Genomic DNA, 20,108 nt, shown 5'->3' with positions numbered 1-20,108 from the left:
ATTGATTTCCAGAGTCTAAATATTACCGTGAGATTTTTTAAAAGTTGAAAATGCTGGATTTTGTACCTGATGTGGTTAGTCTGTGTTCCTATTTTTTACAGTGAGATAGAAGATAGAAAAGAGAGGGGGGAGTGGGAGCTGGTGTCAGGGCAGGTATTTTCATTTTGGTTTGCTCACTGCTGTAGCTCACATATGAGGTATTCGATAATTTTGTTGAATAAACTGATGGAGCTAAGTCTTGATTAGACTGCCTACCACTAGATTCCCTTTGAGGACTGATCTACCTGCAGAAGCTCACCAGTGGAAGATCCTAACATCAAGTCATTTCAGATGCCTGCCTTTAATGCCAACGCTTCTTTATCTCTTCTTTATCTGATTTGCCTAACGTTCAGGTCCATGTTCTTCTAGGTAGGAACACAAGAGCAGCCTTATCAAGACTCTGATCGAGATCTCAAATATAGATGACAGGAAGTTGTGTGGCATTTTAAGATTATTTTAAAAATTACTGATTGGACATGAAGGATACAGAAGAATCATGAGTTAGAAATGAAACCAAATTCTCATATCTTAGTAACCCAATTTGGTGGAAAGTGGGAGATGGGAAAGGGTGAGAGGCATGTCCTCCACATCGGAACTCAGTACCTATAAAAGGAAATGTAACCGGTGCAAGTTCCACACAAGGGAAAAGAACAGAGGCAGAGAGAAGGTAAGAGTCATAGAAATAAAAGAACAGTAAGTCTTTTAATTGTAAAATGTAAGTAACTGCTCCTCTCCTGACTTAAGAAGCCAAGTTAGGTCTCATCTCTGCTCCTGGACTTGAAACAGTTCAGAGGAGAATGCCAAGTGCTTAGACTGATAAGAGCTACCTTAGAGATGGAGTCTTCTTTCCCAGGGACACAGAAAGATAGAGGTGAATACGTGAACAAAAGATTCAGGGTTCTGATCGGAAGAAAGGAAGGAACTGCTGCTGGCTATGCAACCAACCGTTTCCACAACAAAAACCATAGATCTTTTTCACACAAGCAGATAGCAAGAGAGATTAGCCCCATCCTGCACTTGAGGAACTGACTTGCATTCATTATACTTTTTATTTCTGTTATTAACTAAGATATAGATAACTATACTTTTCTCCATTAAGTTTCATAGTGTGTGGTTAGTCTCATTTATTTGCTAAGTTTGGGCCCTGCCATCCCTTTATACCAGATATCCTTTTCTGCATTATATCAAAATATATATATATGTGTGTATATATATACACACATATATATATACATACACACACAATTTTATAAGTTAAAAAAACACACCAACAAATAAAAAGTTAAGAAACAAAGACAAAAAGAGAACAGTCAGGATACCCATTATTCTCCTTTCAGGCATGAGACTAGACACTCAGAATACATTAACTCAGAGCCTTGCAACGCTATAAAATTAGTATTGTTACCTGATTTTTATAGATAGGAAATCTGAGGTAAGGTAATATGACAAAATTCAAACAGCTGGCCAGAACGGGAGCTGGGATTCAAACCCAGGTCTATGTCACTCCAAGGTCTCCACGATTCGTATCATTTCATCTCCCTAATGATATTGCCACTTAAAACATTTATTGAATATCCAAGTCAGTGTTCTCTGGACTTAAGAAGAGAGTTAGGTCAGTCCTTCCCCTCCAATAAACTGCACACACTTTATAGACTTAGCAATAAACTATGGTAATAAATATAGCACAGAAGCCACCATCTTTTCTGCTAAAGGCTGGAATGGAGAAACCCAAAAGTGTTCTGCATTTACCATATATAATTCAGCGTAGAACCAACATGTAAGTGACATAAAAAGCAAACTGACAATAAATTGAACACTAGGTTTTCTTTCAAATGAGGTGAGCTTGCATATGTCTTTCGGACAATATGAATTCAGCTAGCTCCCTATAAGCCGAACCACTTTTTTTTTTTTTTTTTTTAATAAACCATAGCTTCTTATCCAATGGAAGACGGGAGGAAGATGTCCCTAATGTAATGTGTTTTCATTACTCAAGAAATTTTTTTGAGTAATAATTATATGAAAAGTATGCACCTACGTATTGGAGGGAATACAAAATTTGGTAAAACAATTCCACTTAGAACACTTAGAACTTACAATTTAGTAGGAGAATATATAACAGAAGATCATCAGTGCAAGTGACCCCATTATTTATAAAGAGTTTTGGAGTTTATAAGGAACTCAGCAATACTAGCTAGAATAAGGAAAGGCCTCAGGACAGAAGGACCTGAATCTGGGGCTGGAATCTGAAAGATGGTCAGGCTTTCTGAAAGCAAATGCAGGAGGAATTTAGGGAAAAGACAGTACTATCTGTGCAAAGAGGAAAAGATAAAGAAATGCAGGGTATGTTTACAGTGACAGATTCTAACTGGCAAATCAGACAATTTAAATAAGAAGTATGATAAGAAAAATTTGTAAGTAGAATCAATCAGATCATGAAGACCTTGGAGGCCTGGCTAAAAAGTCTAAAGTTTATTCGGAAAACAAACAGCCAATGAAGCTTCAGAGAATGAGGACTTTAAAGAAATTCACAAACAGCTCTGACCGGGGAAGGACAACTGCCTGATCACACACTGGCTGAGGTCATGATCTCACAGTTCAGGAGTTTGAGCTCCACATTGGGCTCTGTGCTGATGGCGTGGAGCCTGCTTAGGATTTTCTGTCTGTCTGTCTGTCTGTCTGTCTCTCTCTCTCTCTCTGCCCTCTCCTGCTTGCTCTCTTTCAAAAAATGAATAAACTTTAAAAAAAAAAAAAGCACATTAATATAAAATTTAAGCAGACACAAAATGTTGTTGGAACCCAGAGATTTAAGAGCACTGCTCTAGGAATCATACTGCTGGTTCAACTGCATGAAATTAGGCTATCTGCCATTCTAAGATCATTTCTTCATCTGTAAAAATGAGACAATAGTAACTCTTTTTTCGGAGTCAAAATTTAATGGATACAAAATGCTTAGTACAGTACTTGGCACATACAAGCACTCTATATAAGTTACATGATAACTACTGTTACCATTCTGTGCCATTGTTACTGAGGTATGATTACCAGCATTGCTACAGTATTCTTGTGTTGACAGAACAGAAGCCTGGGCTGAGGGGAGCACTGGTGCATACCAGTGGTTTTGGGTGACTGGGACATAGGATCAAATGGTGGCAAATGGTGTAGTGTATCCCCAGGCATACGGTGGTGGGAATTTATCAGTAATATCAAGCAGCTAAAAAACAAAACAAAACAAACATAAATGTCTGTTTATCTGGAGAAGGGTTGGACCAATAGAAAGAAATATGTAAGTGCATTCTAACTGTATTTTTAAAGTTATTCTATCCAAAAGATTGCTTAAAGTTACCATTTTTATATTACCTTAAATAACTTGCTATTATATTTTTGTATTTGCACTTTAAGTACACAATATTTAAAATTTTCAAATTATCTTTGGTTCATTCCTTAAAAACTATGTATTATGTAATATTTACTTTGTCTATTGATACAAATTATGAGGTTTTTTTTTTAAGTACTTATTTATTTCAGCAATGTCTACACCCAATGTGGGGCTCGAACTCATGACCCTGAGATTCAGAGTTACAGCCTCCTCTGATTGAGTCAGCCAGGCCTCCCTAAATTATGACTTCTAAAATCCTCATTAGGCTAATTGTGAGATTCCATTACCATTCTGCTTAAGTTTTTCAAACCAGGGTCAACAAGGAGAAGAGACTTAAATGCATGTGGAGCTAAGTAAGGGATTACCCTGTAAGATGGAGATGTGCTAGCAGAAATACCTATAGTACAATGGAAGAAACTTGGGCCCTTCAGCAATCTTACAGTTTATAGTGTTTACCCCACTGACTGCATTTTTTACTCCCCTTGGGAAAAAAAGAGTTTTGTGAACAACCCAAGGAAATAAATAATTACAACACTTCTAGATCTATCAGTATCAATTTATTTTCACTGTTAGCCTATTTTATGATTCAGTTTGTGGATTCAAAAGTCTTCCTCTAGGCAAAAGTATGTTACACACAAAAAATATTATCTTCAGATGACAAGTGACGTAGAGTAAAACATTTCATGTACACTTTCTTTGGAAATTTAGGAAAATACTACAAATATCATTAACTGTTTAGAAATGTTAATATTGCCTAACCATCCATTGCGTTTGTTTATAACTCATCCTCCTCAGTGTTAGGAAAATTACTGGCAATAGCCACTGGATAAAGTATAAAGGATTTAACCAAGGCTAAGTAAAGACAGAAAACTGAAGGACTAGGTTACACTTTGCTAATGCCTTAAACAAAGTAGACTTCCTTTTGAGTAACTACAGTAATATCCATCTGTACCAAAACCAAATTTTAAATTGACTTGGAATAAATTTGAAAAACCTCTTATTATCTATAATTAACCTTTTCTCAACCATTCTCCTCTCCAAGGGATGATACTTCTGCTAAAGGCAGACACTTTGTGCTGAGTGATTGCTTTTTCCTGGTATCTCTAAGAGCTAGGGCCTCAGGCTTCCTTCCCGAATAGGCGAGAGGAGGGGGAGGGGGGAAAAACAAGGGAAGAAGGAGACTAAAGAGAGTCCACTTAGGGCCTTCATAATTCCTAGTGGCAGATCAAATGATGTGTTAGGGCAGAGAATAATTTGGGAACAACACAGTGCTTTAATAATTTCAGTAATTTCTTTTCTCAATTTATAGCTAAAATTTTTAAAAATAAGTCAAAATAATGAATTCTATTGTACTAAAATCTCACTCTGAAAACATTTTCCTATGTTTTATGAGATTTTCCAAAAATCATTTGGATTCTGTAAATTTGGGTAATTGAATACATATCAAACACTAAATATCACGAGAAATTCTGAATTACTTTTATACAGATTAATGGTTTAATAGTGACCAGATACTTTTAAAAGTGAAGGCAGAAAGGATGGAAAAGTGGTCAATACCTAACAAGACAATTTCCCAAACATTATTTGTTAACATTGAAAAAAATCAAAATGTCTTTCCAAAAATAAATACCCAACACTAAGATAAAGAATATGTACTGAAACAAATGCCCATATTTACTTGGCCCTATGAAGTTTATTTTCAGAGAAAGAAAATCCAGAATCATATAGTCACAGTAACCCACATGAAAACAAGTAACAATACCCAAATGGCATTAATCCCACAAATGAGCTTTATTTTGAACAAACATGAAGTCACTTAACGCCATATAAAATCATTTTAAAAGTTACTTTTCTCTGCACAAGTTAAAAAAAAAATTACTGGAGAAAAAAACCCAGAAAGTTATAAAGGGAAAATGCTCAACTTTTTGCCTTCTAATACCAAATTTTGTTTGGGGAGGGGGAAGCATGTAGAAAAACACACAAAAAAACCCAGTAGCAATTTTTTAAACATAGGTTTTGTTTATTTTTTATTTTAAACTTACAGTGTCACTAAGACACTAAATGGATTATTTCAACAATAAATATCAATACTAGATTTAAATACTTAATAATAGCCTTGGTGTTTTATGAATAGCTTGCTACCCAAATGTAAATGAGGGACGATCACAGATAGAAAGGCACCCTAAACTTTTCCCCAAAGCAAAATTGTAGTGACAGTTGAAACGTTAACTAAAATGTCAATAAGTATTTACATGAATTAATTAGACAGAAACTGAAATATTCAATTGCAAAGCACATGCAAAATAAATCACTTGCTATAAATTTTAATGTCACTAAAGCATGGACCAACACATTAATTACAGACTTCATACCAGATCCCTGTTATTGAAAAGCTGATAACCTACCATTAATAGAAACTTAAGAGGATTTTCTATATCTCTACAAATTTTTCATATTTTCAAATCTAATTAACCAAGTCATCCTGGATTGATAACAGAATCATTGGATTAAATATCACTGTCCTTTAAGATCTATGACACTATAAAAATGTAAGAAACAATGCTTTTTTTTATGGAAGGACAGCCTGGAACATTTTATTGAAATAAAATATTTTAAATAAAAACGCATCCTAGATTTTAAAATAGTATTCTTCTCAAAAGTCTTTTAAAAGTATTAACGTGCTTAGAAATATGTGCCAAATAACACTATATTTTAAAAATCTTTGAGATGATACTCTTTTAAAACTACCATTGTCTCCAACATTTTACTTATTATTTGATGGCAGCTATACTATTTACTAAAAGATAATTTAAATATTTAAGTTTAAGGACAAACAAAAATAACTTTAAAGATTAACTATTTAATGTTTCATACTAAATCATAACATCATGACTAAATCACCAAATTAGAACTAAATATCAATATTTATCCTCATATTATCTAACTTCATAGTAAAACATTTGTCTATTGATATTAATAGCCTAAGAGCTCGATAGCATTTTCTCCCAAACAGCCAGCTATACTGCTTATTATTAGCAAGAGATTAAATGGAAGAGGAACAAGAGAAAATATACCCAATTCATTTCTTCTTACATTTACATGCAGTCCTATAACACATTTCTTTCTTCTTTTCCTACCAGCAATTTTTCCTTGATAAATCATCCCAAACACCACCCCTGTTTTCTTTACACTGTGAGTTCTGAGGATAAGCTACAATTCAGAAACCCCAAATGATGCCAAAAGATAACAGAAAAATAAGTACACTAAGAAACTACCACAATGTAGATAAAAAGATGAGTATTATTTTAAAAATCTATTTAATATCTTTTTTTGGCTTCCTAAAAAAAACAGCAGCATGAATGTCAAATGAGGTATAGCTGTTCAAAAACAAATGTTTTAATGCATAAAACACATGAATTCAATAATATTTCAACAAATATTTCATACAAACATAAAACTTTTGATATCTTATTCATTTTGAGATTCACTTCCATCCTATCTGTAACTAACCAAAAGGGAAGTCACATGACTTACACAATGAAAGAGAAAGAACAGTTTTCTTTCCTTTCCTTTCTACAGGAAGAAACAAAAGCTTGGTATTAGCTATCCAAGGCCAATGGGTGGGGCCTGCAAGCCAAAAAGCTGTAATGGATTGAGGTTAATCTTAATGGGGGCCCACTTTAACCTTCTGAAAGCATCAAAAATGTGAAAATTGCAACCAAAGCTTACAGAAAATAACAGGCACTTATTGTAACTTAGTTTCCACAACTAGAAAATTCTACAGGGACATAATTCAGTTTATAAACAATGTTGCTGCTTTTGTTGGGGTAAAATCACCTAACTGTGATTCCCTACACAGATACACACACCATCCCCCCACTGGCACACAGACACTTCGCAAGCTTCTTGAATAAATAGGAGTATCCAATGTCCAGGGTGATGGGTGGTCCTGAGGTCCTGAACTAGAGCTGTATACTTTTAAGGGATGCTGAGATAAGAACAAAGTGTTTTGTGTTTGTTTAAACCTGACTCTATATTTGAAGTCTTCACACCATTATTGATAAAGTTAACAAACTTGTACTATAGTTGATTCTAGCAAATTTTAAATGTCAGTATAAATGCTAGAAATTAGGCACATGAAAACAAAATAAATATTTTGGGATTTTTTTTTATAGATCTGATTGAAATTAACTAATTCAATTTACTTAAAGATAATCACTACGTTTCAAAGGCATAAAATCTCAACCTGATGGAATATCATATCATCACACTCGTTCCTGACGGCGTGCTTTTACAATATCTTATGAAAGAACATATATTTAAATAACATTATACACACCAAATAAGCTCCAATGCAGTGAAAAACTTCTAAATTAGTGAAATCAACCCACGTAGAGTCACAATCAAGCATCAACTATTATGCCCATTTTTATACTCCAGGCTTTATTATAAGTCTGATAGAAAGAGATTTTTTACAGAGCAGAAAGGCAGGATTTACAAGTGGCCCAAGGAAAAGATAAGCAATGAATAGTTCTGACCCCAGCTTCTCTGGCTTGATCAAGTGGGTCTGCAACCTGAGCCAAAGGGCGCAAATTCCTCACCATTCAAAATCCTTCAATGGCATGGGGGAGGAAACAGTGAAAGGGACAAACGTGCAAGTCCAACTGTCCTTAGATTTAGTATTCAACTAAAAATTTTAATTAGAGAGTTAAATAAATGAACTCAATACTCTGATTAAATTTCTGACTCATAGTTCAACCAGTCCTAAAAAGAGAAGATTTTTTTTTCACTTGTTAAAGTTGAAAAAAATTTATTCATTTATCTTTGTAAATGTATGGCCTACATAGAACTGTGTTAGGTATGTGTTTCTAATATCATTTAATCTATTTAAGGACGTTGTTGAAGGTGGAATTAGTCTCCAAGTATAAGCGTTTCCATACTATAAGCTAATCGATGTATTATTAAAATCCTACTTTGGAAAAACAGTTGATAGAATTCATTCCAAGCTCCACAATATATCACTGATAAGTATTTAAAGCAATAGATACAACCTGTGTTGTCAGACTTCTGTTACAGACTGAACTAAGGATAAAGAATTCAACTGAATGAAGAAAATGTTAGGATAACAGAATTTAAGCATATAGTATCTGGGAACATTCTAGCTACTATCATTAATGGCCTACGCAACTGTTTACAAAGCTTAAGGAAATAAACAGTCATGAAGAAATCGTGGCCAGAATAAAATTAATTTGAATTTTACATACATAGCACAATAAAACTTAACAAAAATCTTAAGGTTATTAGCAAATTACACTTAAAAGACTTTAAAATAAATGACAACTTTGAGATTAACAAAGTAATAAATGAAAGTGGGCTTTTTTAAAAAAAAAGTAGACTGTTCTAACAAAAGGGTAAAGCAGCTGGTAAAAGTTAAGTGTATTATTAAAAGCACAATAAAATGATTCTAAGCATTGGTAAAGATAGTTTTTACATATGAAATCTGAAAACTATGTATTTTAAGACTGATGAAAATCGCTGTATTTAGCTCAAAATCTGAAAAGTAACATTTATTGTTTTATCAGAGTTTTCCCCCAAATTAAATGGACAGACATTGTGTAACTAGATTTATAAAAAGAAAGTGAATAGTCCATGGAAAAAAATGATCCACTGCTTTTGTACCTCATATAAAAAGAATTAGAATTGGAAAGATCATATTAAAGATTCTGCGGAGAAGAAAATAAAAAGAATATATAGCAAACTGGAGAGCAGAACTCTTTTTTTTTTTAAGTTTATTTATTTATTTTGAGAGACAGAGACAGTGTGAGCATGGGAAGGGCAGAGAGAGAGGGAGAGTCAGAGTCCCAAGGAAGATCCACACTGTCAGTGCAGAGCCCCAGCGTGGGGCTCCAACTCTAGAAACTGTGAGGCCATGACCTGAACCAAAATCAAGAGTTGGAAGCTTAACTGACGGAGCCACCCAGGTGCCCCTGGAGAGCAGAACTCTCAAATCTATCATCCAAAAGTGCTTTACACCTACTATGTGATCAATAACAAAATAGTTGAATATAGATATCGAGCCAGGAACTTTCTAGAGTAACCATTTTCTTAACAAGTCCGTACTTTTATACAATAAACCATCTTGTCAATTTACGCCTCTAAGAATGTTTACTCAGTTGAGATATAAATTCATTAAATTTCTGAAAAGAAATATGAGTATCAATAAACCTAATTATGCTCTTTAGGTAAACAATGAGTTTATGCTGCATAAAAAAGTACCATAAGGATAAATGAAATTAAGACTGAAGATCAGTGAAATGCATACTAATTAATCTCAGTTTCAAAATCACAGAAACTACTAGTAAAAAGGTAATTTGCATAATTAAGATAAGTTCAGACTGTATTTGATAACTGAATTGTAGCTTAGGTCTAAGTAACAAAAAGAGCCAGGTGAGTTAACCAGTTACTATGACCTATCAATAATCATATAGAATAACTGAACCTCTTGTCTTCCAGGGTGACTACAAATGGACACAAGGGAACTTTTTGGGGTGATGAAATGACTGTGGTGGTGGTTACATAATTTGTCAAAACTCATCTAACTGTATACTTAAATTTGGTGAATTTTATTCTATATATTATACTTCAGTAAGCAGACAAGGCACAAAAATAAAATAAATGACATGAGCTTATTATCTTTCAAAAATTCTGATAATTTTTATGATGAGGGTATAAATAAAAATGCAGTGCTCAAAATAAAGATTAAAACGAAAACCCGGTATTGTTACAATTCTTAAATTATTTTCATGTGTACTACACCTCAATGAACCCTTACCCTAACCCACAAAAATAGGGAGAAAAAATATTATTGAACACATTTCACCCATGGGAACACTGAAGCTCAGAGGAAGTGACTAGTCAGAAGTAAGAAAACCACCAAGTGGCAGAGCCAGATCTAAACCTTCGTTTCTGATGCTTTATCCCTTACTCTACCACACTACCTCTTCTTAGTAATGCTAACTATGTACAACAAACATCACTGAGCCTTTACTCTCTGCCAGGCTCAGTGTTAAATGCTCTACATGTGTAATAACATTTAATCCTCATAATAACCCTATACTAAAGTGGTCACCGTTTTGTCCCCTCCCTTTACAGGACCCTGAGACACTGACAAGGTTACTCACTTTCCCTACAAACAATAAACTGGGATTTCAACAGTGATCTTTTTGACTAGAAGCTCTGCCACTGTATAGTACCTCACAAGGACTAAATAATTAGTATTAGAGCAAAAAGTATTAAATTATTGCAGCAGGTCTACTTAAAACAGTATTTTTTCCCTCAACTTACACTGAAGAATACACAACTGGATATATACAACTAAATACTCAGGTAAAATCTCATGATAAAACTATTAAAACAATCTATGTAACCAAGTCATTCCCACATCTCAATTTATATCCTGGTATTTTCAACAATATTACACAATATTTTACACCATAAAATTATAATAAAATGCTTTGTAGTTCACTGCAACGGAGATTAAGCTATTAACATTATACAACACATTTTGCCCAATTTTAAAGAGAGCACATAAAAGAAGGTACCAATTTAATTTTCTACTATGAATATATGCCACTGAAAATAACCTATCTGTGATTTTATTGTGACAAGGACTTGTTTACATTTTAGTTTGTTAAACACACTTGCCAGGCAAATTATATGACAGTATCTCTATGCTTCACAACATCCTGAAAAGTCAGGTATTAATTACTCCAATTTGCCACTGATTGTGGAAAGAAAGATAAGACTAAATCTATGAGTCTTATGTTAGACAGCATCTCCAAACAGTCAAATATTTAGATACTGGGCAGGAGGCTGTAATCTTCAGATAATTTTCCAATTTGTTGCTAGATGGAAAGTAAGATTAATCTTGATGTATCAAAATGCAATATAACAAATATTTTTGTTACTCTTTTAATAGAAGTACTCATTAAAAGACAATTTTTAAATGTATCTTACTGATCCGCAATGTATTTTCTTAAATATATTACTGTGTACTTTTCAGTATCAGAAGATGTTATAATCAAATTATTTTAGAGAAAAATGTAAACCATTTATGTTTCTATGGACTGTTTATGTTACAATGCCATAACCTATAATAACTATATACTGAACTATGTACTGAATTTCTTGTTACTTAAAATTCAGTGAGAAATATCTCAAGATATAAAGAACTGATAATAAGAAAGTATTTTATTTCACATGTAGTTCCAAATCAAGTCCAAAGAATATCATACCTTAAAGTAATACATTTCCAGTTTAATTAATCAGAAGTATCCTCACTTTATTTGCTTAGGTTATACTTGGATTAGAAATAAAAACACAGCACACCATATTTTTAACTCCAAACTTTTAGGTTAATCACAATACCAAAAGAACTACTCAGTTAAGATAAACAAAAAAAACCATCTGCAGTATCTATGTAACTTCTGAACAGAAAGAATTCTGGCAAATTTAAATAATAAGGGTTCCTTGTTGCCCCAAAACAACAAAATTTACAACAATAAACTCACTTTTTATCTACCATGTTGAATGCAGGCAAAAAAGAAGTTGTTAACTTTTTATGAAAACCAAGCATTCTAAGATCAGTTAAAGGTAGGTTAAAGTTATCGTGCCACATACTTGTAAGTTGTTTCTCTCTTACATATTTGTTTAAAAAACAATCTTTTGATTTATTGCCTTCATTTTTTGTGAAGTCTTTTAAAAAAGAAGAATCAAAAATGAGGAAAATATCTAAGACTTACAACAATGATCTTTATTCATTTTTATTGAAGTATAGTTGATATTCATCAATACTATTTAACATGAAGACTGTCTTAAATGTGCCCAATTCATACTTCATGTTTAAAATGAATTAGAATAAAAGTATCTTTTTAGAAGTAAACAAAAAAGGGTCTTGAAAATGGACCAGCATTTGAAAATCAGAAGTATCCAATATCTGTAAAGACAATAAAAGGCATAAAATTTGGATTTAAATGATTTCAAATATGATTTTATGATTAAATAGCTTTATTTCATTTGGGATTCTTCCAAACTGGTCAACTGGGCAAATCATCTTGAAAACCTGGTAGCATTAGGAACCATTTTCAAATATGAAATTATACATAACTCGCTAACAAATGAGCTCTGTTATATGATATTTTTTTAATTTCCAAGATTTTACTTTGTCTAAATAATTTTTGAAACTGACATTTTCAAGAGTCCCAAGAATAATAATAGTCACATCTATTCTACATGTGAAAAATGTTTTCATGCCAAACTACGATAAAAACAAAGATGACTAATAAGTTGGTGATGAAATACTACGAAAAATCCTTAAACATGAACACACTGGAGTAAATGTTTTCATAAATTGTATAATTAATTAATCACTGAGACATGAACTCTATTCTACATCAACTGAACTGCATATGATTCAAATGTTCATATATTTAAAAACTGTTAACCTCCAAATGTTTTTATACCCTATACTATTAATAAAAATGCTTTAAATTTATCTGTTACAGTAATTATTCTTATTTCTTCTGTTTCCATTACTTTGAGATGTTTTCTGAACAAAGTAATAAAAGGAACATAAAATATATAAAATCGCCGTAATATGGACAATTGTGTTTTCCATTAAGATCAAACTACAAACCAGAAATAAAGAGCATAAGATGAAAATACCAACATATTTGAAAGGTAAATTAAGAATTCCAACCAAATTATTAATAAGTACTTAAGCCTATCAAGTAATGGTAGGTGAATTAGTCATTTTGAAATTACTCCCTTTGAGAAGAAATTCTTACATAAGTAGTGAAATAGATGAAATACATTTATGTTAAAAATTCTGTATACCATAATTGATGGCAAAGAATTCCAAATATATAACTAACAAACAAAGAAAATATTATGCAAGTGAGCTGAAGAGAGGGCAGTAAGGAGAACGGATTCTATCCCTCCCCTGAACAAAATAAAGTTTATCTCACTGAGAGAGAGAATATTTATTTGGAAATAAGCATCAAAATTTATGTAAAGGAAACGTAAATTATAATAAACATCAACAGGTAGTTACTGGGTAACACTGCCCCTCTCCAAAAGGATCTCATTTTAATTACCACGTGACTTATCTAAAATATTATCAAATATTTAAGTCCTATCAAAGTTTATAACATTTCAAAAAGTTACAAGAGAACTTTCCAAGTAATTTAAACATGTTATCCCACAATCTAACTGTGGATGCAATTTTTTTAACTGTTAATAATAAACTAATAGAAGTTATTAATTATTAACACTTACACACTAACTGTACATTGATGACATCACCTTACTAGTAACCTAGACTTACAAATCTGTATTAACCATGTATGCATATTCTTACTTCAATTGAAAGACTAATCTCTGTGTTTTGCACTGGATTCTAAAGTAAGAAATTCCTACAAATATACCCTAGTTACAAATAAGTCATCGTGAAAACTGTCAAATTTTAAATATTAAATATTTTAAGGAACAACTCGAAAGCAATAAGCTTAAGGAAATTCACAAAATATTTACACATTCTTGTAAGTTTTTACAAATATTATTAAACACTATCAGGTTTCTATATTAATGTGTCAGAATACATATAATTATTACCAATCCATAATCATATGACCATTTAAATCACAATATTAGGAAGTCAAATAAGACTGACATTTTAAACCACCAATGGTCACACACCATCCTCAAACAGCAGAGTCCTCACTGCATTTATCAACAATTAAGGACAGGGAAGGTACATTAGCTAAGTCATATGTTTATTTTTGAGAAGTTGGTGACATTACAGAGACTAGAAGTTTGACTGTATTCTTGCAAACATACTTTAAGAAGAATTATGTAACTAAAAATGTACAGCTCTATTTTAAAAGTACACATGCATATCTTCATTTCAGAGCAAATGAACAATATATATGCATATCTTCTCTTCATTTCATAGCAACTAAATTGTTTTTGATGTGCAGTTCTTTGCAGTCAGGATTTTTTTGCTAGTCCTATTTAATTGTATGTTTTTTATACATTTATTTATTATTGAAGTATCTGTAGTTAGTATCTTTTCAAGAGAAAAAAATCCTGGGAGCCTTGGCATAAATTTTTAAATATTATATTAAACTAAAATTATTTTTTTATTTCCCCAAATATATACTATTAAAAATGTTTCATAATACTTAAAAAAATCCAATGACACGTGTACTTCTGAATACTCAAAAAGAAATTGCATGTATTTAAAATAATGATATTGTACAGTTAAACATTTAAAATTCCTAATTATCTACAATGCTTATTCTTTCATAACAAAATAGCACATAGACATTACAGGGAAAAAATTAATTTGAATGATACATTAATGTGGTATGCTTTCAAAAATTCTCGTACAGTAAAAATGGCAATAAAAGAATGATTTTAAAAGTATTTTAAAAACTGTTGTAAAATGGTCCTGAATTGCAACCTGATTGTGTAAGTGATGTTGACAATATACCTGCACAGATCATTTATGACCATCTAATTGTTACTTGAAATTGCCTGGCTACAATCTGTAGGATTCTGCCTTTTTCAGAACAATTATTCATATGATTTATATGCAATTTGTGTAAGTCCCAATAGAAGACAGAAATTCCTCCCAAAGCCTAAAATCAAGAAGAAAAAAATAAAGCAATAATTTTCCCTAGTAAAAAAGTGAAACATATTTCAAAAAATGAATACTGTAGCCATCAAAAAAACTCCCTAAAGTATCACTTTCTAATTTCAAATTTAAAGAATATCACTGCTCTTTTTTTACATCACAAAAATGCTAATACTTAAGTTTTATCAACTTTTTTACATACTTCTTCCCAAGAATGTATCTAGATATATCCTTCTGAAAAATACATTTTATCTCCCCATTTTAATACGTTTTTGAGTAAATACATGACTTGGAACAGAGGATTAAAGCAATTGAATGTTAATAATCTATAGTTGTACTCTAGAAACTGTTTACAATCTATAAATAAAACTTTTCCCGCAATAGGGTATTTCATAATTCAGTGGACATACATATGTTTACCAACATATAATCATTAAATACCTTAAATTTGGGTGTCTTGTGGTTCTTCTCAACATTAATATTGGTTAATAAAATGTCTAGCATTTGAAAGTATTAAAAGGAAAACATAGAAAACCAAATTATAACAAGGTGTGATCAAAGAAGAAAAGGGCTATTTTTTTTCATTCATCTATAAAACAAATTTATGAGATCGTAAAGAACAATTTAACAACCTAAAGAAGGTTCAAAGTGGGGAAAGCCAGAGCCTGAGAGAAAATGAATTTGTCAATGATTTCAAGTCATTCAGTCTAGGGAGGGAAAAAGCTGAAAATGTAGGTTCATTTTACAATATAAAGTAGGAGGCATAAAATCCAGTAGCCTGTCTATGGACTACTATTTACATATTTAAACCCTGTTTCAATTCACAGATTATGCTGATCCTTCCACATGTAAACAGCCAATAATGATGGCCAGGCCTTTAGGAAAGGAAAACATACACCACACAGCAAGGTCAGGAAGCTACCAACCACCACAGGACAACAGATCAAAACAGAATGGTTTCATATGTTTCTATTGTTTATATACTTAATTTTAAGATGATATTCCTTGGGGATAAAGGAGGTTGTAAACATGACCAGGAAGGGGCAATACAGTATCAAATAAAATATATAATTTTCATGCAAGTATACTATTTTCTCCATGTATCTGTCAGGCAACCTGTGGTACTGAATGCCATTCATTCAATTTTTAATACTTAAATGTCAAGCCAAAACAAACCTCTTTGGTCTTAAATCCCTTTACTCCTAAGGATTCATTACAGAGAATTAACTTCTTTCAATGCAATAATCAAACCTGCAAATTCTAAATATATTTTTTTTACTATGATGAGATTAAGCAATAGAGAGGAGTAAAAATGGAAGAGGTATTAATTTACTTGTTTCTGGGTAAATTTCTGAAAATGATAAGCAATGACATTCTGTTTGGTATTTAAGCATCTTAAAAAAATTACAACACAATATAAGCAATGGTGGAAATTTACCCAAAGTGGCAGACTAGCACATTTTAGACACACAAGCTAGAGCCACAGCTGGCCACATGCTTTTTTGAGTTCAGTTTCTTAAAGAGACAGTCTCCTTGGACCTATGCCCTAAAAGGGAGCGCATTTCTAAATGTCTGACTACCAACCAACCTATCCTTGGGCATTTCATCAAATCCATGGTAGACCAATAGTGTTCTATCTTATTTTACTGTGAAATCAAATTATTTTTATTTAAACCTACAAATGACTACCAGGGAGGCAGAAATATAATAGGGGAAGCTGGTGTGACTAAAGGTGTCTAAAAGGTGTCCTACAATAGCAAAAGTTTGTTTGTTTGCTTTTTTAAACTTAAGTGATCCCTGTTTCTTCATTCATTTCCCCATTCATTCACTAGGCACAGACGACGAAGTATATTGTAACCGATAACACCGGAAGCTACACTACAGCAATTTCGCTGTCGAATGAAGAGGAGAACTTGCTAATAAAGTCAACCAGCAGCCAAGCGGTGAAATTTCAAAGATTTCATTTTCTGTTTAGGAAAAGATACCCAGTAAGGGGACCATACACATACCGGATTAACTCCTGACTGCAAGGAAGATTTTGTCTTTCAGCGTATGACCACTGACAAAACTACTGACCAAATCCTGCACATGGTAAAAGGAGAAGAGGGGGAAAAAGTTTGGCTTACTTGGTGCACAAACACATCGACTGGAATATCCAAGGGGCTTCCCTCTCGGTTTATCATGGAGATGAATCCAAATCCCATTCGCACATTGAACCACTTACAGTGGCCAGTTCCGTGCAAAACCTGGGATTCCTCCTCTGCCTGCTCCGGCAGCTTCCCGGGCCCTTCACCACCACCTTTGCCTGCCCCGCCTGAGTAGAACAGGACAAAAAAAAGTCAGTTAGTCTGTATTCCCAAACTGTTCGCTGAAAGAGAAAAAAACTGCTTGGGGGTGGGGGGTGGGGGAAGGAAACAGAAAGAAACTCCAATAAAGGTTGATTCTTTTCTTCTACAGAAAATATTTAAAATGAAAGGGTTAAAAGGGGAAGCGGGGGAGGAGGGAGCCACACTGCTCTATCGATCACATCAACTTCCACTTTTCTGTACATACGTGTACTTTTTCATTTAACTCCATTTTTTTCGGCCACATATTACGATTACAGCATGCGATACTTTACTTGCATATTGCTGATTTAACACTCGTCCCATTTACAAAAAGAAAATTTCGGCGTAACTATTCTCTCCGGCGGGCACGAGGAGAAAAGAGAAATCGTGAAGATGGTTAGAGCTAGTTAATACACATGCAGCGGCAGTGAATCCAGGGTTATTTGCAATGTGCATTCCCCTCCCCCCAATAACTTTCAATTAAAGTTGGGGTGGAATGGGGGAGGGGGCAGGTGTATAAAAGTTTTCTCGGGCTCACTAACTGAAACTGCGCTTAATCACACTCAAACAATTCAAACAATAGCCCCCTGAAAGCTTTTCAAGTTGTGAATCAGTGTGGGCGGTACAAAACATTTTTGGAGATCTATAACAATAGGTTGCAGAAAGCCCCATTGCGCGATGGGGAGTGGGGGTAATGCCCAGTATTGGGGTAAAAGGGGAAGGGAGGACGGGCAAAGAAGGGTGGGAAAGGGGGAGGGGGGGAGAGAAAGGAAGAGAGAAAATCACAGTAAAACAATAGAAAAGAAAATTAACCTTCGGCCATGTTGCCCCACGGGCCCTCTGCTCCAAACTCGTGAGATGAAAACTTTCCCTTTGGAACGGAGTGGTCTTCTGAATCAATCTAACATCTTGATTTTGTGCGATCACAAATTTAGCTCGCATGGTCTAATGTGCTTTCCCTCTTTTGATTTTTTTCTCTTCTCTCTCCAGTTTCTGGCCCCCTGAGCCACGTGACTTTGTCAATTACATGCTTTCTTGCTACTAATTTCACCTCGGATCCTTAAGGGGCTGGCAAGAGGAAGAGATAACCAATCGCCATTTCATCTATGCTGACATCAAAATAATTTATGAATGAACATGAAAAACTCAAACATGTTATCTTAAAGACAATTTGGGACGCTTCTTTGCGATAAATCAGAATGCTGATTTCGTGCTTTTACTTAGACACAATGGAGGGTCCTTGTGAATCGTCGATTTAGAAAAAACGGCACGGTCATATATGTGCACACGCGTGCCTTACACACAAGCCTGTCTAAATAATCTCATTTAGGGGGAAAAATCCCTCTAAATAAAGCAACCAATGTTACGCTTTTTCTCCCCTAAGAAGTCAGCTGCTCCGTAACAGTCAACCTGCTTGGGGCAAAGAAATTCATATTTAACTCAATTCTGAGAGGAAAATGTGTAATTTACAAAGGACCTAATTAAACCTAATTACATCTCCATGAAACTTGAGATAATAGTAACATACACCTACAATAGGACCAAAGCACACATTTCCCTGATCGTGCCCCGAAATTTTTTTAGATTTAAAATTAGATCTTACTGGAAAAATCGCTAGCACTTTCATGTACTCAATTTATGTTTTGGTTCATCATTTCGGAACATTTTGAACGGGGAATTGTACTTCACAGGTTTCTCCGCCATCTCTTTCCGGGGGAGGAGATGTGATTAATGACTTCCTAAATAACAGCCCAGTTTTCCAGCCTAACATAGAGTGAACCTCAATCAGTGGCGATTGTTCCCCAAGAGCAAGACGACGTAGGGCAGGGAGGGGGAGGGGAGCGCCAGCACAGGCTGCAGCAGAGCCAGAGAAGGGGGGGGGGGGGGGAAAGAAAAAATGCGGGCGCGGGCGGGGGGAGGGGAGAAGAAAGGGGACAAGTGGAGTAGAAAAGGTAAATTCGTATCATACTGATTGGACCCTGACATTTAAAAAGTCCACCGCCAATGGACAGAAGAGTCGAAGAAGCGAAAATTTAATAACGGATTAGGCTCCTTCCATCCCTTCTCTGGCTGGCCCCAGTTTCAAAACGCTTACCCTTTACCTTTCAAATTGATTCAAACGATTGTTGATGACTGGACGCTGACGCCAATATCACCGCCCTCATCGAATACTACAGTAAATATTATAGATCCACTAGAAATGCCTTACTTCCTTTAAAATACAAAACATACCCCGTCTCTGAAACATTAAAATGCACCACCACTCTTTCCCCCACCCCACCCCCCATTTTCTTAAACAAGCAGTTTACGGAGAAACTGTACAGATACCACTTCCCTTCCGCAAAGCTACCGGGTTGACCCTCCCCCACCTTACCCGCAATCCCCCTCCCCGATCTCCGAACATGCCCTCACTCCTCTAACTCTAATACTGTTTCACACAAACTAAAATGTAGGGATTCTGAATCTAAAAGCTTTGAAAATCCACAGAATGCACCTATTTTTACACCTCCTCCCCATAGTAAACAACTAAATATAAATTCTAATTACTGCAGAACAAATAAACGGGTGTGTGTAAATATGTTCTTTTCAGCTGTTTGTGGTAAAAGGCATCAATCAAGATTGATCAACTTGGAAAGATTTTTCGTGTTTATTTCTTTTGTTGTTTCTCAGG

General features: G+C 34.1%; 1 protein-coding gene across 2 annotated transcripts in view; it reads right to left on the bottom strand.

Annotated features, from left to right (window-relative positions):
* The window catches only part of LIN28B (lin-28 RNA binding posttranscriptional regulator B), a 135,618-nt gene that overhangs the window by 101,202 nt on the left and 14,308 nt on the right, over positions 1-20,108 (bottom strand). The window contains exons 1-2 of one of the 2 annotated variants that reach the window (XM_040474276.1): positions 18,251-18,542; positions 17,237-17,424 (exon numbers count right to left, since the gene is read on the bottom strand). In XM_040474276.1, coding sequence (XP_040330210.1) covers positions 17,237-17,424; positions 18,251-18,260 — 198 coding nt within the window. In that variant the 5' untranslated portion in view covers positions 18,261-18,542. Of the gene's footprint in view, positions 1-17,236; positions 17,425-18,250; positions 18,543-20,108 lie in introns of those variants that run through there. The other variant, XM_040474275.1, reaches the window with a different exon arrangement.

Source organism: Herpailurus yagouaroundi, unplaced genomic scaffold, assembly GCF_014898765.1.
Source record: "Herpailurus yagouaroundi ecotype Mexico unplaced genomic scaffold, PumYag 139, whole genome shotgun sequence".
NCBI classification, from domain to species: domain Eukaryota; kingdom Metazoa; phylum Chordata; class Mammalia; order Carnivora; family Felidae; genus Herpailurus; species Herpailurus yagouaroundi.
This window is presented reverse-complemented; position numbering and strand designations above follow the sequence as displayed.